General features: G+C 45.5%; 1 protein-coding gene across 4 annotated transcripts in view; it reads right to left on the reverse strand.

Moving 5' to 3' along the window:
* The window catches only part of GRM5 (glutamate metabotropic receptor 5), a 354,535-nt gene that overhangs the window by 320,446 nt on the left and 15,879 nt on the right, over nt 1-18,210 (reverse strand). For all 4 annotated transcript variants that reach the window (XM_053306232.1, XM_053306229.1, XM_053306230.1 and 1 more), the window contains exon 2: nt 6,420-7,296. In XM_053306232.1, the coding sequence (XP_053162207.1) occupies nt 6,420-7,098 (679 nt within the window). In that variant the 5' untranslated portion in view covers nt 7,099-7,296. The remainder of the gene's footprint in view (nt 1-6,419; nt 7,297-18,210) is intronic.

Raw genomic sequence — 18,210 nt, forward strand, 5'->3', positions numbered from 1 at the left:
GCCAAAGCCCGCACTATGGCCAGGGATGGGTGGGAGGGGTCACTTCTCTAACTTGAACGGCAGGCTTGAAACATGGCCAAAGCAACGGCCAATTTTTTTCAGAGTATTCCCACTGAAATTAAAAGAACAGGTTAGCCTAACTTATCCTTTTCATTTAAGTGGCTAACATATAGAGCAAGGATTCACCAGAGAGCAGCCCAACAGAACTTCCCAACTAACTGCAATGCTGCAACAGAAAAGTGGCATTTTGAAGCTCTTTGCGCCACCCAAAAAAATGTCCCTGAGAGTTGTAAAGCCCTTGGGAACATATTGCCAGGTGGCACAGAGGGCTTCCTGGGGAAGGCATCAAAAATTGCCACTTCCCCGCTGCAGCAGTGCAATCTGTTGGGGAGTTCTGTTTGGCTGTTCTCTCGCTGCACTGGTGCATCCTTGCTCTGTGTGTCAGCCAATGGGACTACTTTAAGTAATTTTCCACATCATGTCAGCCAATGGAACTAAAGCACAGCTAGCTTTATTTAGAGTAAATAATCCCCCCACCCCAGTGCATATTTATAGATGGTAGCATTCACACTAGGAGGAATTTCACACAAGCAGTGTGAAGCACAGAGATGAGGTTTGCAGGGAGAGCTGGTTTGATCCTCTCTCCCCACAGACAATCGCTTACCCTTTGCCAGATGGGCGAATCACCACTGGGCTACCCCTCGAGCCCGCTGTTTCTCACGAGTGAGCAAACTAGGCTGAGGTCCCTTAGCCCAGTTTTGCTCTCTTGTGAGAATAGCGTCCATATTTTTGTTCCCAGTAGCTCTAACCATCAAATGACATATTATACTGCAAACCACTTAACAGCCACAAAGATTACGATGCAGACCGCTCATTCTTATTTCACTCAAATAAGGCATATCAGAGGAAAAAAGACAAAATATATATCTCAATACCAATTCTTAAATGCAGCCAAGTAAGCGGGGCGGGGGGGCTGTGTCTATTGTGTGGTGGGAACAGCAAAAACCATCTCAGACGCTCCGCTGCTAATTAAAACCTGCTACTAACTGTCTAGAAAATGCAGAGCAACCACTTCAGCCAGCAACAAACATTCGGGTTCCACATTTCCAAATGTCTGCTGTGATCCTGTTCTCAGACAGTTCCTCTCCATGAATGTCCAGCATTTCCTTCTCTGTTGTCTACAGCTGCCACTGACATGATGAATCTTCTCACTGCTGCCCAAAGTGTTGGATTCATTAAACTAATTAGCCAGACATTTTCAAAGTGTTGTCTAAGGGACTTCTGGGTTCCGCAGTGTATTTTAGTGAGAAGTGACATGGAAAACGAGAGCCAGCATGGTGTAGTGGTTAGAGTGCTGGACTAGGACTGGGGAGACCCGAGTTCAAATCCCCATTCAGCCATGAGACTTGCTGGGTGGCTCTGGGCCAGTCACTTCTCTCTCAGCCTAACCTACTTCACAGGGTTGTTGTGAAAGAGAAACTCAAGTATGTAGTACATCGCTCTGGGCTCCTAGGAGGAAGAGCGGGATATAAATGTAATGGCCCCCCAGTGAGGCACTACCTTGGCGTGGTTTTGGGGCTTGTGTGCTCTGAGGAAGGTGAGAGCTATGCCAGAGGTCCAACCATACTGGACAGGTCTCACTAGAGGAGCCAGACAAAGAGTGCCTCTCCCATCAACAATATGGTGAGACGTAACTTTAATAAATCTTTACCGGATCAGTCGTCGCCCGGGTCAACAAGGACCGTGCCAGGTGCTATAGTCCCTGGACATCTGGTGGCAAGTGGGCAATGGGACTCAGGATCTTCAGTTGAGCAATCAGGGCTGAAGACAGCAAAGTTACTGGAAGAAACGTCGCTTAAAAATGCCAACAAGGATCTATAACAACTGACAATAAAATTCAGCCATCCCAGGTCCTTGGGAAGGACTCGATGTCTGGATAAAACAAACCAGTCAATAACACCTGCCTGACTGTGTAAACAAGCAATAATAAAAACATTCTTCAGGTCAACAAAAAAAACCAACCCCCCAGGAGTCTGTGTAATGCTTACAAGGGAGCCATCAGCGGCTTCCCTTCGGCAAGTTTTCTTTTCCCCAGATGGCATGTCTGGGGCCATTCTCAAGACTCACCGGGAGGGCGGGGTGGGGGTGGCTTCCCAAACTTTCCCACCCCCCACTAGGAAAATAGGAAGCTGCCATATACTGAGGAGCTTCATATGACACATGTGAAGTGCCTGACGGGGTTCTGCAGGGAGGATTAGCCCGCTTTCCCCGCAGACAAGCAGCTGCCTGTAGCTGGGTGGCCAGATCAGCCACCCACCCGACTGCTAGCTCCTTCATGGAGCCGGAGGGGGATGTGGGGATCAGGCGCTGCACGGCCCCCAGAAGTTCCAGGATGCCCCATGTGTGAGCATGAGGGGCATCCTGGAGAGACCCCCAAGCCTGGGAGGCCGCTTGCAGCCTCCCGGTCGGGGGTCTACTCATGTGTCACCATGCGTCATGGCAACACACGAGCACAAAAACAAGGTTAACGGAGCGATCGCTCCGTTAACCTCACTTAAGGGGAGGGGGGTTTAATGTGGCTAGCTGCCAGGAGCCACGCATCTCCCGTTGCAGCACACAATCGCCCCAAAGTGGGCTGGGCTCCCTTGGCCTGCTTTGGGGTGATTGTGGGAATAGGCTCACTGAGTCAGAGCATAGGTCTATCTAGCTCAGTATTGTCTTCACAGATTGGCAGCGGCTTCTCCAAGGTTGCAGGCAGGAATCTCTCTCAGCCTTACCTTGGAGATGCTGCCAGGGAGGGAACTTGGAACCTTCTGCTCTTCCCAGAGTGGCTCCATCCCCTGAGGGGAATCTCTTACCATGCTCACACATCAAGTCTCCCTTTCATATGCAACCAGCTAGATGATAGTTTATTACTTGGTAGGCGTGTGAAGCGTGCTCCCCCACACACAGCCTGGCCCCTGTTTCGTGCAGGGCAGAACAGAGTGGATTGATCTGTGGCCAGGACTTGTTGTCCCAGCCTCCATGAATCCCACCATGCACCGTGCAACACACACAATGCATTGGGGGATTCCCCCAAGAGGCGGGTGCTCTAGGCACCCATCTCTGTGTACAGCTGGGCAGGAAGCCCAGCTTGCACATGAGCAAGTAGCCCGGGCTTAGAGTGTGCTCACTCCCTAAACCTCGACTAGCAGCCAGGCTGAAAAGCCGGGCTAGGTGGTGCTGGCCTGCTGGGATCGGGTCCGATCCCGGAAGTTCTCATGTGCAAAGTAACCCAGGCTAGGCTCCCTAGCCTGGGTTAGGCAGCATGGGAGAACAGTCTCTCCAGATCTTACTGTGGAAGCCATGTAATCTGAAACCCTTTTCAGATGTTATGACTGAAAGCCTGTATTTGTGCACAGCAGTGAAAAGCAAGGCCGGGATATGCCAGTGTTGAGCTGAAGAGGCAGGTGCTGTGTCTGTGATGGCAGGCACTTCTGTGATCAGGAGGCTGGGACTTCTTTGAATCACGGAAGCACCAACCATTACAGATAGGGTGTTCACCTCTTCTCCCACCTCTTCAGTGGAGAGAGGAGATTGTGAGTCATGGGCTGGAGCCGGACTTCCAGTCCCATTTTTCACGGCTGTACTCAAGTGCAGTCTTTCAGTGTCTGAATATAGAACTGTAGGCTCTATGCATCCACTGGACATTTCTAGAGGTTGCTGATGGGGTCACTGAGATACTCCACATGATTCTGGTGATCTGCATGGTCAGATTTATAGAAATGAAGCCCAAATACTGCATCTGCTCTCACATTAATCTCTTGTTATCCTAGCTTCTCTCACTACTCTCCTCCTTTGATTGTTACCCTTGCAGTCCAAAGAGGGCCAGCTGAAATTTTTCTCCCTCTCTCACAACATTAGAACCAGGGGTCACCCCATGAAACTGAAGGTTGGGAAATTTAGGAACGACAAGCGGAAGTACTTTTTCCCATCACGCATAATTAACTTAAGGAATTTCTTGCCATGGGATGTGGTGATGGCCACCAGTTTGGGTGGCTTTAAAAGGGGCTTAGACAGATTCATGGAGGTCTGGTCTATCAATGGCTACTAGTCTGGTAGCTATAGGCCACCTCCTGCCTCAGAGGCATGATGCCTCTTAATAGCAGTTGCAGGGGAGCAACAGCAGGAGAAAGGGCATGCACATACCTCTTGCCTGTGGGCTTCTCAGAGGCATCTGGTGAGCCACAGTGTGAAACAGGATGCTAGACCAGATGGGCCTTGGGTCTGATTCAGCAAGGCTGTTCTTATGTTCTTATGTTATGTTCTTATGTCACACAGAACTATTGTTGAAGCCTGGTACAGAAGAACCTTGTTATTTGCAGAACCACTATTTGTGGTTCCACATATCCACCATTTCCATTATTTGCTGATACGACAAGGTTAAAACCCATATATCTGCAGTTCCTAGAGGGCCTGAAGTGATCACGGAGGTCACTTCCACCCTCCATTTTGTCTACAGGAGCCATTTTGTGGCTCATTTCTTCACAAAAATGTACTTTCCCTCACAATTTTTCGTAGTTTTCTGAGACATTTTGTCCTGGGGAGGGCATTCCTTGGTACCTGGGGGACCCGTGGAGCATACTGTGGTATTTTGGCCATTCTGGGCTGGTTTTGGTCATTTTTTAAAAAATTTCCCTCCACCCTGGAACCTAACCCCCCCCCTTTCCCCATAGCAACAATGACTCATTACTCATAGTTTCATTACCCGTGGCATTAGGCGAAGAATGGAATCCCCAGGAGTAACAAAGTTCTCCTGTACTGTGCGACATCCCCTGGCCTCAGGAGAGCATGCTCCCCACCCTGCCCTCACAAATCTCCCAAGAATTATCCTTCTGATTTAGGTTAGCAAGAAACCAAGATCGCTTGTGTCATCTAAAAGGACTGATCTTGGTTTATTCTAACCAACTTGCCAGATATATGAACCCAAGGTTTGAAGTGGGTTCCTATGTACATTTATTTCAAGCAAGTTGTTTAGAATAAGCCAAGGAACTGGCACTTGATGTTGAGAAGAATCAGGAACACCAATGGATCAGTATGGATCAAGAAAACCTATGGATGACAGTGCTATGTGCCTCTGATGCTGAATGGAAACCACAGACCTAATGCTTATTTGGAAATCTTGCCTATAAAAAACAATTGATGGTTACATAGGCAACCAATGTAATATTTAAGATTCCAGCCATAAAGGTTCCTGTCAATCCATTTGTCATAAGATATGTAAAAAAAACACAAAAAACACAACAAATTGGAACACAAAATGAAATCAAACGGATCTAAATTTAGTATTGCAACAAAAATCCTAATAGCAAAAAACTGGAAATCAAACAGCTTGCCTTCAGTACAACTCTGGATTAATAAATCTTGGTCAGTTATTAGTCTCTTAAAGTTAACATATGACATGAAAAAAATAGAGGACAAATCACAACCTATAATAATTTTTTTTTTGTTTTTCTGAAAGGCATAGAATATTGTGAAAACAATTATAAGCTGCTTTAATTTGGATAGTTAGGTTTAATGTGCATACTGAGCACATATACTGTATGTCTACTCAGAGGTAAGACCCAGTGAGTTCTGTGAGAGCCACTCCTAGTCAAATGAGTACAAACCTGTAGTCTTAATCAATCAATCAATTAATTAATTAATTGTATAATATACTTATTGCTGTGTGGTTTGTAGTAATTTGATCCACTTGTGTATGTTGTATGTAATAATAACAGTAATAGCAATAATAGCTGACATAAAGAGCAAGGATGCACTAGTGGAATGAGGGAGCAGCCCAACAGAACTTCCCACCTAACTGCACTGGTGCAGCATGGAAGTGGCAATTTTTAACTCCCTCCCCTTCCCCGAGAAGTCCTCGCTGCTACCCAAAAATATGTCCCTGAGGGTTGTGGAGCATTGTGGGGACATATTTTTGGGTGACAAAAATATTTGTTTTATACACACACACACACACACACACACACAACACCCAAAACTCATGGCTCTGGGCAGTTTATAGTAAAACAGCACAAATTTAAAAAACATTAAAACATTAAAACAATTTAAAATTCAAAACAAGCTTAAAATCTATGAATCTAATTAAAGGCCCATTAAAATATGGGCTTCCTGGGAATATGGGGGGGGCATCAAAAATTGCCCCTTCTCTGCTGCACCGGTGAAGTTAGTTGGGGAGTTCTGTTAGGCTGCTCTCTTACTGCACCAGGACCTCCTCGCTCTGTATGTCAGCAAATAATGACAATGAAATGTACAACATACAGACAAAAACCAGTTATTTCCCACACTATAGCAAACGCTATAACCTGGAAGGTGGTACGTAGCTGTCCCCTTATCCCATGAGAATGCCATAGTTGGATGAAAGAAATCTCTTCCCTTACCTTCAGTATGCACAGCAGAGACATACGTCCAGTTGTATCTTTTGACAATGTCCACCATCGCCCGAGCCTGCTGAGCATCTGAGGGTACCACTCTCATGAAATATTTGAACAAGGTTTTGTCACTTAGGTCCTTGCTTGTAGCAGAGTAGGCAATCTGGGGTATGTTGAAAAGTTGCAACAAGTTCTGCACCTGGATTGCCACAGAACTGGATCCAGGCCCGATAACACCAACAATTGGCTTCTTGGAAAGTAAGGGAGCTATCGATCCTTCCACACACTTCATCAGTCCTTCCTCCTCGTCTGATGAGATGAGCGAATCCCGTATGAACTCGATACTTTGCTCAAGAGCTACTGCTGAATGCCAACACGAGTCCCTTATCTCACAGCCCAACGTTATGTTTGGCAACAATGTTTGGTCTAGGTTAATCCTGTCCAGGGTATGAAGCATTGCCTCCACTCTCTGGATGCCGTATTGCTCCCTCACCTCTCCACATTTCCTCTCGTGGACTTTGTCGACAGTTGGTTGATGGTGGACAGAGAACAAAGCCCCGATGATAAGGTCACCAGGCATGTAGGCCACAACCCTTCTTTCGTTGGACTGTGCAGAAACCAAAAGCCCAAGGTTCCCACAGACATCTTCCTTCAACACCAAGATTGCAAAGAATAGCAAAAGGACCATCTTAGGAAATGGTTTAAGCCAGTACAGGAAACATGATGGGATCACAAGGGGGATGTTGCTAAAAAGCTACTAAAGTCTTTCAGAGGAAAAGGAGCAATCAAGCTGATGGTCAACCGGCCATAACCAGTCATTGTTTAAAGTGTGGCCAACATCTTCTCTCCTGTTCAGAGGAGACAATGCGATCATAGGCTTCACAACCTTGAAGAGAAATTTGATTGAATTATTTTTTTTAAAAAAAATAATCACACACTTTTAGTATCTTTTCTATCTAGAGTTGTCACAGTATTTGTAGTAAACCAAAGTATGACATGAATTTTATTTATTTATTTAAACAAATTTCTTTACTGCCCCAAATTAGCATCTCTGGGCAGTTTACAATTAAAATACAATTAAAACAAAATTATAATGGTGATGCAATACGCATGATGGATCTGCTACAAAACTTCTCTCCAGGCCTTTTTTTATTGTATAAGTTAAAACATAAAAAGGGAACCCTTTTTTATGTTTTTACTTACACAATAAGAAAAGGTCTGGAGAGAAGTTTAAAAATTTTTTAAACATTAAAACAATTTAAAGTTTAAGACAATCTTAAAAGTGTTAACGCTATTAAAATTATAAATTTAATTAAAAGCCCAGGTGAACAGGTGTGTTTTGACTGACTAAAGTTGTCAGATATGGGGAGGCTCTTATTTCAACAGGGAGCTCATTCCAAAGCCTTGGGGCAGCAACAGAGAAGGCCTGTCCCCAAGTAGCCACCAGATGGGCCAGTGGCCACTGTAGATGAACCTCTCCAGATTAATGGGCAGTGAGATCATGGAGAAGAAGACATTCTCTTAAATACCCAGGGCCTAGCTGTTTAGGGCTTCATAGGTTATAACCAAGACCTTGTATTTTGCCTGGAGACTTATTGGTAGCCAGTGTAGTTCTTTCAATATGGGAGTAATATGGTATCTCTGAGATGACCCAGAGACCAACCTGGCTGCCATTCTGGACCAAGTGCAGTTTCCGGACTATGTACAAAGGCAGCCCCACATAGAGTGCATTGCAGTAGTGAAGTCTGGAACTTACCAGCATATGCACCACTGTTCTGAGGTCATTTATCTCAAGAAACAGACATAGATGGCATATCAGCCAAAGCTGATAAAAAGCACCTCTGGCCACTCCCTCAACCTGGGACACGGGAGAGATGTTTGGATCCAGAAGCACCCCCAGTCTGCATACCTGATCCTTCCAGGGAAGTGTGACCCCATCCAGAAAACCCATGTCCCATCTTATCTGGATTCAGTTTCAGTTTGTTATCCCTCATCCAGCCCATCACCACCTCCAGGCAGGCATTTAGGGAGTTTATGCCTTCTCCTGATAATGTTTACATGGAAAAATAGATTTGGGTGTCATCAGCATACTGATAATGCCTTGCACCAAATCTCTTGATGATCTTTACCTTATTTTCAAGCAAGGTAATTAAACATTTAAACTGTAGTCATCTCTGTTTTGGTCAGAACCAAACCATATCTGATGTTAAGGCCATTATGAGCAGATGTGCTTAAACCAGAAAATGTTTCAAACGTGGTCTTTTTGTGTCTAAAGCTGGGGAGACCAGAATGAAAGACTAAATAAATAAACAGCAGCAGATAAAACTGCAGCAGAACAGATCCAAAGATAAAGCACAAGTGACGAGAGAGGATGTTCTAAACTATGTTGAAAAACTAAAAATTGACAAATTGCCAGAGCCAGATGGCATCCACCCAAGAATTCTGAAGGAACTCAAATTTGTAAAGGTGTGGGAAGAGAATATCTCTTCCATTGTTAAGCTTTCCTGAAGCCCAAAGGGGGAACTTGGGGAATAGGGGAAGCCGGTTTGGGGAAAATACTTAAATGCACTGACATTTTACAAGATACTGAACTGCCATCTAGGGCAGGGATTCTCAATGTTGAGTCCCCAGATGTTATTGGACTTCAACTCCCATAATCCCCAATCAAAGTTCACTGGGCTGGCGTTATGGGAATTGAAGTCCAATAACGTCTGGGGACCCAATGTTGAGAATCCCTGGTCTAGGGCAGGCATCCCCAAACTGCGGCCCTCCAGATGTTGCTGAACTACAACTCCCAGCATCCCTAGACACACTTTTTTGTGGCTGGGTATGCTGGAAGTTGTAGTTCAGCAACATCTGGAGGGCCGCAGTTTGGGGATGCCTGGTCTAGGGCATCCAATGAACAGATAGAACCTGTAATATAAGGAAACAGACTGCACTGCAGTTCAACTAAGCTAAGATAACCCAGAGGGCAGAGACTCTTTGCAGAGCTCAGAGACTGCCTAGTGCTAAAGTCTGCTGGAAGGGCTCTCATCTGCATCCTGCCAATATTTGATGGGCATTTTGAGGGGTCACAGAATAGGGCTGTCTCTGGATAATTCCTTCTCTAGAAAGGTACAATTTGCCCCTTGGCAGCCTTCTACTGCCAGGTGAGGAAATCATTGCTTCTCCACCTTTACCCTGTAAGTGACTTAAGCTGGTTATGATTGCTGTGAAGGATGCTTCTTCTGTTCATTTCAGTTGAAAAAAATCTCATTAGCATTCTTGTCCTATAAACAGACCAGGGTCCACCTGTGCATGAGGCAAACTGGGGTGTCCTCCAAAGCACAGAACTGGGATTAGTGCATGTGTGCTAGCTATGGGCTGCCAGGAAAGCCAATCAATGGCTGCGGCCACTGTGCTTATGTTAGCCATGAGCCAGCTGAGAAAGGGGAGGGTTAAGCATGTTCGGGTAGGGTGGGCCTTGTATGATGACCCCATCTGTCTGTGTCTGCCTTCTCCTTGGGGAAGGAATGTCCCATGAGCTGCTTCTGCCATCCAGGGGCGGTCTTCTCATGAGGCAAGGTGAGGCTTTCTACTCAAGCAGCAGAATTACAGAGATGAGAATCTTTGGATCTACAAGCATCACAAGGAGAGAGGGCAGGCTGCTGGCAACCTTCCCTCCTTCTCCCCCACCACCTTCAAGGCTTATAAGGGTCCATTTTGAAAGAGGGGTGGCCGTCTCCAAGGGTGTGGGGTAAGGCAGCATTTGGTGCCTCATCTCAGGAGCCACACCACCTCTGGCCACCCTGGCTGCCACCACTTGGTGTATTCTGGGATCCAATGGAACCAGCAACCACCACAGCACTGAGGCTGTTGGTGGATCCAGAAAGATGGAGGGCACTGCCAGGGGCTTTTATAAGGTACCTCATAGTCCGAGGTTGGGACTCAATATACCATGAACTGTGTATGTTCTGGTTCCAGAGCCCTCTTCAAAAAGGAGACAGGTGCTCAAAACCAGGTGTTCCAACTCCTCTCCTGCATGTGATTGAAACGTCGTTTGAAACCTCCAAGGATTGGCTGGGACTAGTAACAATAATGGGAGCTTGTGCCCATCCCTCTGTCCTTGTCTGGTTAATACAGCACTATTTTCTGCCTGCTGTATTCAAGCTACAGCCACTGAACCAGTGGAATAGCTGCCCAAGACCCCAGCTTGGCTCTGATAGCCCTATTTCATGACCCACCAATTGTGCCAGAGCTTTGCCATTCCTTCAAAATGGTACCTGAACATTTGAGAGAGAAAGGGGTGTGTGTGTAGGTGTGTCCCCTTGTCATACCACCTACACACACACACACACACACACACACACACACACACACATTCTTCTGTATCCTTGGATCTCTCTTCAGTGTGCGGGTATCATTTTGAAGGAATTGCAAAGCTCTGGCACAATGGGTTCCTGTTTTGCTTAAAAGCTGAATTCATAAATTTGTCCCCCCAAATGGACCAAAATATGATACCCTTCAATCAAAAGGACTCCTCCACACACACAAAAAAGTCTTTTGAGAGCTACTGAGTGATAAGAACATAAGAACAGCCCTACGGGATCAGGACCATATAGTCTAGGGAAGTGTGAACCGGCCCGGTTCAGGTGGTTCCAGTACAGATCCTTGGGGGACCCCACTTCTTACTTCCCTCAATTGTTAAAGCTCTCCATTTATTCCCACCCTGTTTACTGTCCTTCAGCCAGTTACCAATCCACACATGAACCTATCTCCTTATCCCATGGCTGCTAAGTTTACACAAGAGCCTTTGGTGGGGAACTCTGTCAAAAGTTTTTTGGAAGTCCAAGTATGCTATGTCAACCGGTTCAGTCTCCACAAAGTGTGGAATCACAGTCATACATCTCATATCTAGTACTCACAGACATAAGCCTTATCTCCAAGGGTGTGAAGGGGTTACGACTCAGTGACAGAGCACAGGCCTTGCATGCAGAAGGTCCCAGGTTCAGTTCCTTGTATCTCTAGGTAAGACTGGGGAAGATCCCTATCCAAAATCCTGGAGAATTGCTGATAGTGCAGACAATAAGGAGCTAGATGGACCAATGGTCTGACTTGGTATAAGGTAACTTCATGTGTACAGTACTGACACAGCAGAGGAGCAAATGCCTCAGGCAGGTTCAGTCCCTCATGTGAGCCTGAGATCTTGCTGAAACCTCCATTATTCCCTATGGGAAAAATCTTAAAACTTCAAAAATTCACCAAAAAGCAGCTCTTTGCCCAATTCCTCTGAAATTTGGGTGGTAGCTTCCACCCATTGGGCAATACCACCCCCACCTACTAGTTTTGCCCCGGGGCTATTTTTTAAAATCCAAAGTGTTTCAGATTCGGATTTTGCAATTTCAAACAAAGAACAAAATTGGGGGGTTTCAGATTTGGGCCAAAAACAAAACATAAAAAAAACCAAAACAGAATGCACAACCCTATCAGGATCACTTTTCTCTCTGAGGTGCAGTATGGGTACCAGAGGGAGAGGACTGATCCACTCATTATGTGTAACACTGATGCAACAAGTGTACAATGTACACAGCTACAGAGGTATAACAGGTACAACCATTCATATGTTATGCTGAATGCAGGTATAGAAGTGCACTTCCTATATGTACCATGCACTTGAAGGGCCTGTATCCAGGCTCACTTTTTAAATGAACACAAGTACAGTCCTTCATACAAACACATATACAAGTATACAGACATCTGTACACTCGTACAGCAAAATGTCTGAATTGGGTTATTGACTCCTGGAGATGGGATTGAAATTATATGTAAATATGTAAGTAAACATGGTGATTAAGATACAGAGGAAGGAAGCATTGGTGCAGTGAGAGGAGCAAGCTAACAGGTTTGGATAAGTTCATGGAGGAGAGGTCTATCAATGGCTACTAGTCGGAGGGCTATAGGCCACCTCCAGCCTCAGAGGCAGGATGCCTCTGAGTAGCAGTTGCAGGGGAGTAACAGCAGGAGAGAGGGCACGCCCTCAACTCCTGCCTGTAGGCTTCCAGCGACATCTGGTGGGCCACTGTGTGAAACAGGATGCTGGACTAGATGGGCCTTCTTGGGCCTGATCCAGCAGGGCTGTTCTTATGTTCTTATGTTCTAACAGCACTTTCCAACTAACTGCACTGGTGCAGTGAGTGAGAGGCCATTGTTTATGACCTCCCCTTTCCCAGGAAGCCCTCCATGCCACCCAAAAATACATCCCCACCAGCTGCACAGGCGCAGTTAGTCTTGAAGTCCTGTCATCCTCCTTCTCTGGCCATAGCAGTGCTTCCTTGCTTGGTATGTCAGCCATTCCAGAAGGAATGGAGTGATGCATCCCCTCCAGTTTGGGGTGGAAGTTAGTTTGATTTGTTCTATTCTCAGCCTGCAACCCGAAATCCCCAGCATATCCATGCAGGGCTAGAAAAGGCCCTTGGCTGAAATATCAGAGAATTGCTGCCAGTCAGCACTGACCTAGATGGACCAATGGCCTGACTCAGTAGACAGCAGCTGCATATGTTTTGCCCTGCTTCTATCTATCTATCTGTCTATCTATCTATCTATCTATCTATCTATCACATTTCCATACTGCCCGATATATGCAGTGTACAAAGTTAAAAACATAACAAATGTAAAAACAATATAAAAGAATTAAAATGCATAAAACAGATAAAAACAATCTCAGTGAATAAAAATATTAAAATTAAATTTTCAGTTAAAAGCCTGGGAAAACAGGTACATCTTGAGGATCTTCCTAAAAGCAAGCAGAGAAGGAGATGCTCTTATTTCAACAGGGAGTTGTTTAATAATAATAATAATAATAATAATAATAATAATAATAATAATAATAATAATTTTTTATTATTATTATTATTAACATTTTATATCCCGCTCTTCCTCCAAGGAGCCCAGAGTGGTATACTACATACTTAGGTTTCTCCTCACAACATCCTGTGAAGTAGGTGAGGCTGAGAGAGAAGTGACCAGCCCAGAGTCACCCAGCTAGTATCATGGCTGAATGGGGATTTGAACCAGGGTCTCCCCAGTCCTAGTCCAGCACTTTAACCATTACACCATGCTGGCTCCAGAGTGCATTCCAGAGCCCTGAGGCAGCCACAGAGAAGACCCATGAAATTCTAAGGGATTTCACTTGTTCCGGGTATGATGGACTACATTAGGTTCAGTGGGTCATAAGAGGCATCCCGTGGGCCACCGTGTGAAACAGGATGCTGGACAAGATAATTCTTGGGCCTGATCCAGCAAGTCTGGTGTTAAGAAACCTTCCATGTGCCCCCCCACCCCACCCCACCCCAAGCTGGTCACCAGGTTACAGGATCCTGCTTTGCTTTATCCAGGATTGTCCTAAAATTCCCTCTGTGCGAGCAGCATTTTGGGCTGTCTGGTGTTGTGTTGGGAGGATGTATCACAGACAGTTCCCCCAAAGTTGTCTGAATAAATGTATCTTCTGTGTTGACAATGTCAGCAAATGTCTAGCCTGTATTTGCACTGCAGACAACTGTGGCCTGTGTACTGCATTTGCAGCTGGGTTTGCAGAGGAAATAAAAATGTGACAGCACACCCCTCAGTGTGATTCCTTAATCACCGATTGCTCAGAAGTGTTGGGAAGGGTGTCCTTTTTAACAGGGTCTCTTCTTCCTTCCTTCTCTCAAGGAAGACAACTGCATTTCTCTACAAACACAGCTATCATGAGCATGAGATGCATTTCAAACTGCTTATGTTATTGTAACAGCACCCACTAGTGGCACCACCTGGTAAGAGCCTTTTTTAACTTTTCCATTATATTTCACCCCACAGTTCCCCATTACTCATCCCTACATCCATTCAGAGAACTCGGTTGTTGTTTTTTTAAGGGAAAATGGCATTTTTCACATTAGACAAATGAGGTAAGGGCACTGCTGTTAGACATTTCTGTTTTCTACGGTCTAGCGATTTTCCAGTTGAAACCATCTCTAAGGACAACAGTTCTGTCTGAACCTTACAGTGTGATTCTATGAAGCCACCCTGGCACAGACGACAGCAGATGACACCACTACCAGCTAGCATGGTATCCTATTTATGTATGCATTTTAGAACAGAAGAACAGGCCCAAGGCCTCAAATCCAGCATTCGGTTTCTCACAAGGGCCCACCAGAGGCCTCTTGGAAGCCTACAGGCAAGAGTTAAGGGCATGCCCTCTCTCCTGCTGTTGCTCCCCTGCAACTGGTATTCAGAGGCATCTTGCCTCTGAGGCTGGAGGTCGTCTATAACCATCACGATGGTAGAATCAGGCCAAGAGTGAAACTTCAAGCATCCGCTCAGCCATGTGACTGTCTCATGCATCTTTGTTCATTGCTCCAGGGCAGCATTAGCCTGGAGATCACCCACTGTCAGCCTCGCTCACGACATGATAAGGGGTTTCAGCATTCACATTTCACTCCCCCTTCACTCCCCCTTCTGACGTACCATTCCACATCACATCATCACATCTGGGGGGCAATTTCTCCCAATCAGCCACTGTGATTTAAATACCACATGATTTAAATACTCACCACATGCTTTAAAGACTACTTTATGGTGGAATGTTAGTTATTTAAATAATTTATTCGCATGTTTGCCTATTTCTTGATTTAATTTGTACCCTGCCCCAAAAGTCCATCTCTGGGCAGTTTGCAGCAACACAAAACAAATTCAAACAGAAAGTAAAACCTTAAAACAATTTAAAACCACAAGACTAGTTTAAAAGCTTGGGTAAATAAATGTCTCTTTAGAGACTTTTTAACAGTTGTCTGGGGTGGGGAGGCTCTTATTTCAGCAGGGAGAGCATTCCAGAGTCTCGGGGTGGCAACAGAGAAGGCCCGTCCTTGTGTAGCCAGCGGAAGAGCTGGTGGCAGCTACAGATTGATGGGGCAGATGTTTTCTTAACTATCCTAGACCTAAGCAGTTTAGGGCTCTATAGGTTATAGCCAGCACCTCATATTTTGCCCAGAAACTTATTGGTAGCCAATATTGTTCTTTGAATATAGAAGTTATATGGTCTCTTCAAGATGACTCAGAGACCAACCTGGCTGCCACATTCTGTACCAACTATAATTTCCGTATTAAGTACAAAGGCAGCCCTACATAGAGCACATTGCAGTAGTCAAGTCTGGAGCTTACCAGCAGATTTTTTTACACTTACATTATATTTTTTTACATTTTATATCCCACTCTTCCTCCAAGGAGCCCAGAGAGGTGTACTACATACTTAAGTTTCTCCTCACAACAACCCTGTGAAGTAGGTTAGGCTGAGAGAGAAGTGACTGGCCCAGAGTCACCCAGCAAGTCTCATGGCTGAATGGGGATTTGAACTCAGGTTTCCATGGTCCGAGTCCAGAACTCTACTACACCACGCTGGCTCTCAATATACTACTGTTCTGAAGTCATTCATCCCAAGAAATGGATGCAGCTGGTATATCAGCCGAAGCTGATTTCAATTGCATGGGAAAGGCAATCTGGATGGTCCATCCACTCACACGATTAGACGAAGCAAAGTAACCCATTAGGAGAGGGGGGTGGAACATGCACATTCTATGGCCCTCATCACATGGGGTGGGGTGGGGCTGCCAGATGGTATTGTCCAAACCATCCTGCTGTAAATATCCCCCCTCCTTCTCCTTCTCCCTGCTTTTGTCTCCACTTTCCTGTGAGGTTTTCAACGGACATCTAATCATTTCTGTTTTAATGGCACTCTTTAGATGCGCAACCATTGACTTAATTTTACAAATAATACAGTCTGTCTGCTTTCTGCTTTCTTTAGATCCTATAAATAAATAAAAAAAATATTATTTATTTATTTACACAGTCAGGCAGGTGTTATTGACTGGTTTGTTTTATCCAGACATCGAGTCCTTCCCAAGGACCTGGGATGGCTGAATTTTATTGTCAATGTTGTTGCTGTTATTATAGATATCGTCGCACAATATAGGCTGTTCCCAGTAAAGCTGCTTTTTGTAACTGGTTGATGGTGATTTCTGTGGCCCCTATGGTGTTGAGGTGCTCTTCAAGTTATTTTACTGGGAACAGCCTATATTCTGTGACAATATCTATAATAACAAGAACAATATTGATAATACAGTTCAGCCATCCCAGGTCCTTGGGAAGGACTTGATGTCTGAATAAAACAAACCAGTCAATAACACCTGTCTGACTGTGTAAATAAATAAAATAAAATAAAATAAAATAAAAAATAGCCACCATTGTGCAAACGGGTTCAAAGAACCTTGGCCGCCAATGGTAGGGGCCGCTGAAGCCCCCAAGGGGGCATGGCCCAGGCTCTGGAAGAGCCCCAAATGAACTCCCCCTGCCCACACCCGGGCTACTAAGAGCCCTGAGTGAGCGCTGATGTCATGCGCAAAGGGGTTGTGGCCTCGAGCTCCGAAGAGCCCGAGCAGCGCTTCCTTGTCATTTCAGGCAGTTGCTTGAAAGCATCTCTTCTCCCTTTCACTCCCCCTTTCAGGCAGCAAATGCTTCCTGAAAAGGACGGGGAAGCCGTAGTACTCGCTGGACCCAGGCCGCTGCTCAGCTGGATCTGCTCCTGCTGCTGCTCATGTGGGCAGGCAATCTGCCCACCCAGGGAAGGAAAGGAGATCATCTGCGGGGATGGCAGGTTAAACCCACACCCTGGAGCTCTTCTCATATGCAATAGTGTGGGATCTGCTGCTGCCAGATGCAGGGATGGCCACTAGTATAGATGGTTTTTTAAAAGGGATTAGACAAATCCATGGAGGATAGGGCTATCAATGACTACTAGCCTGGATAGTAGTCTGGATAGATAATTCCATCAGGATCAGAGGGGGCAAGCCTCTGAACCCCAGGTGCCCGGGAATATCAATATAGAAACATATGAAGCTGCCTTCTACCAAGTCAAACCATTGGTCCATCTGGCTCAGTATTGTCTACTCAGACGGCTTCTCCAAGGTTACCATCTCTCAGCCCTATCTTGGAGATGCCAGGGAGGGAACTTGGAACCTTCTGCATGCAAGCCTGCAGGTGCACTTCCACTGAGCTATGGCCCCATCGCCTAAGGGGAATATTTTACAGTGCTCACACATGTAGTCTCCTATTCAAATGCAACCAGGGTGGACTCTGCTTAGCTACGGGGACAACTCGTGCTTGTTGCTCTCTTTTCCCTGCTTGCAGGATTGCCTGCTGTACCTGGTTGGCCACTGCATGAAATAGGATGCTGGACAAGAGAAGCCATTGATCTGATGCTGCAGAGCTTTTCTTATGTTCTAATGTTACTCGGGGGGTGGCTTTTGGTTCTTGGGAGAAGGTTTGGACTTCCTCCCCCAAAACTAACATTTTTGGGTATGCCTTTTGGTCCCTCCCAACACCTCCAAATGCCGCCACCCTTAACAGGAACTTGCAGAGCCTCTGTCCCTATTGACTGCATAGCCAGCAATATATTCATATATGGTTGTATAACATAACTCCCCACTCTGCACTCCAGTGAGCTTCTCCGAGTGGCTCACAATGTCACTTTAAAGCCATCCAGAATGCAGTTAAAATCATACCAAGAATGTAGGTAAGCATTACGGCATACAAAGAAAAGCAGAAGTGGTTTTTTAAAAGAAATCTTACAAGATTTGTGGGGAGGGTTTCACCAGGTTCTGAAAGAATGACAGACTTAGCTCGGGCAAACGGGTCTAAGGAGATCCTTCCAAAGCTGAGATGCCTCCACTGGAGGAAAAATGCTCTCTCTGGTCACCCTCCTTTCTGGAATTTATACCCAATTCAACTACTT

The sequence above is a fragment of the Hemicordylus capensis genome, chromosome 3 (assembly GCF_027244095.1).
Source record: "Hemicordylus capensis ecotype Gifberg chromosome 3, rHemCap1.1.pri, whole genome shotgun sequence".
Taxonomy (NCBI): domain Eukaryota; kingdom Metazoa; phylum Chordata; class Lepidosauria; order Squamata; family Cordylidae; genus Hemicordylus; species Hemicordylus capensis.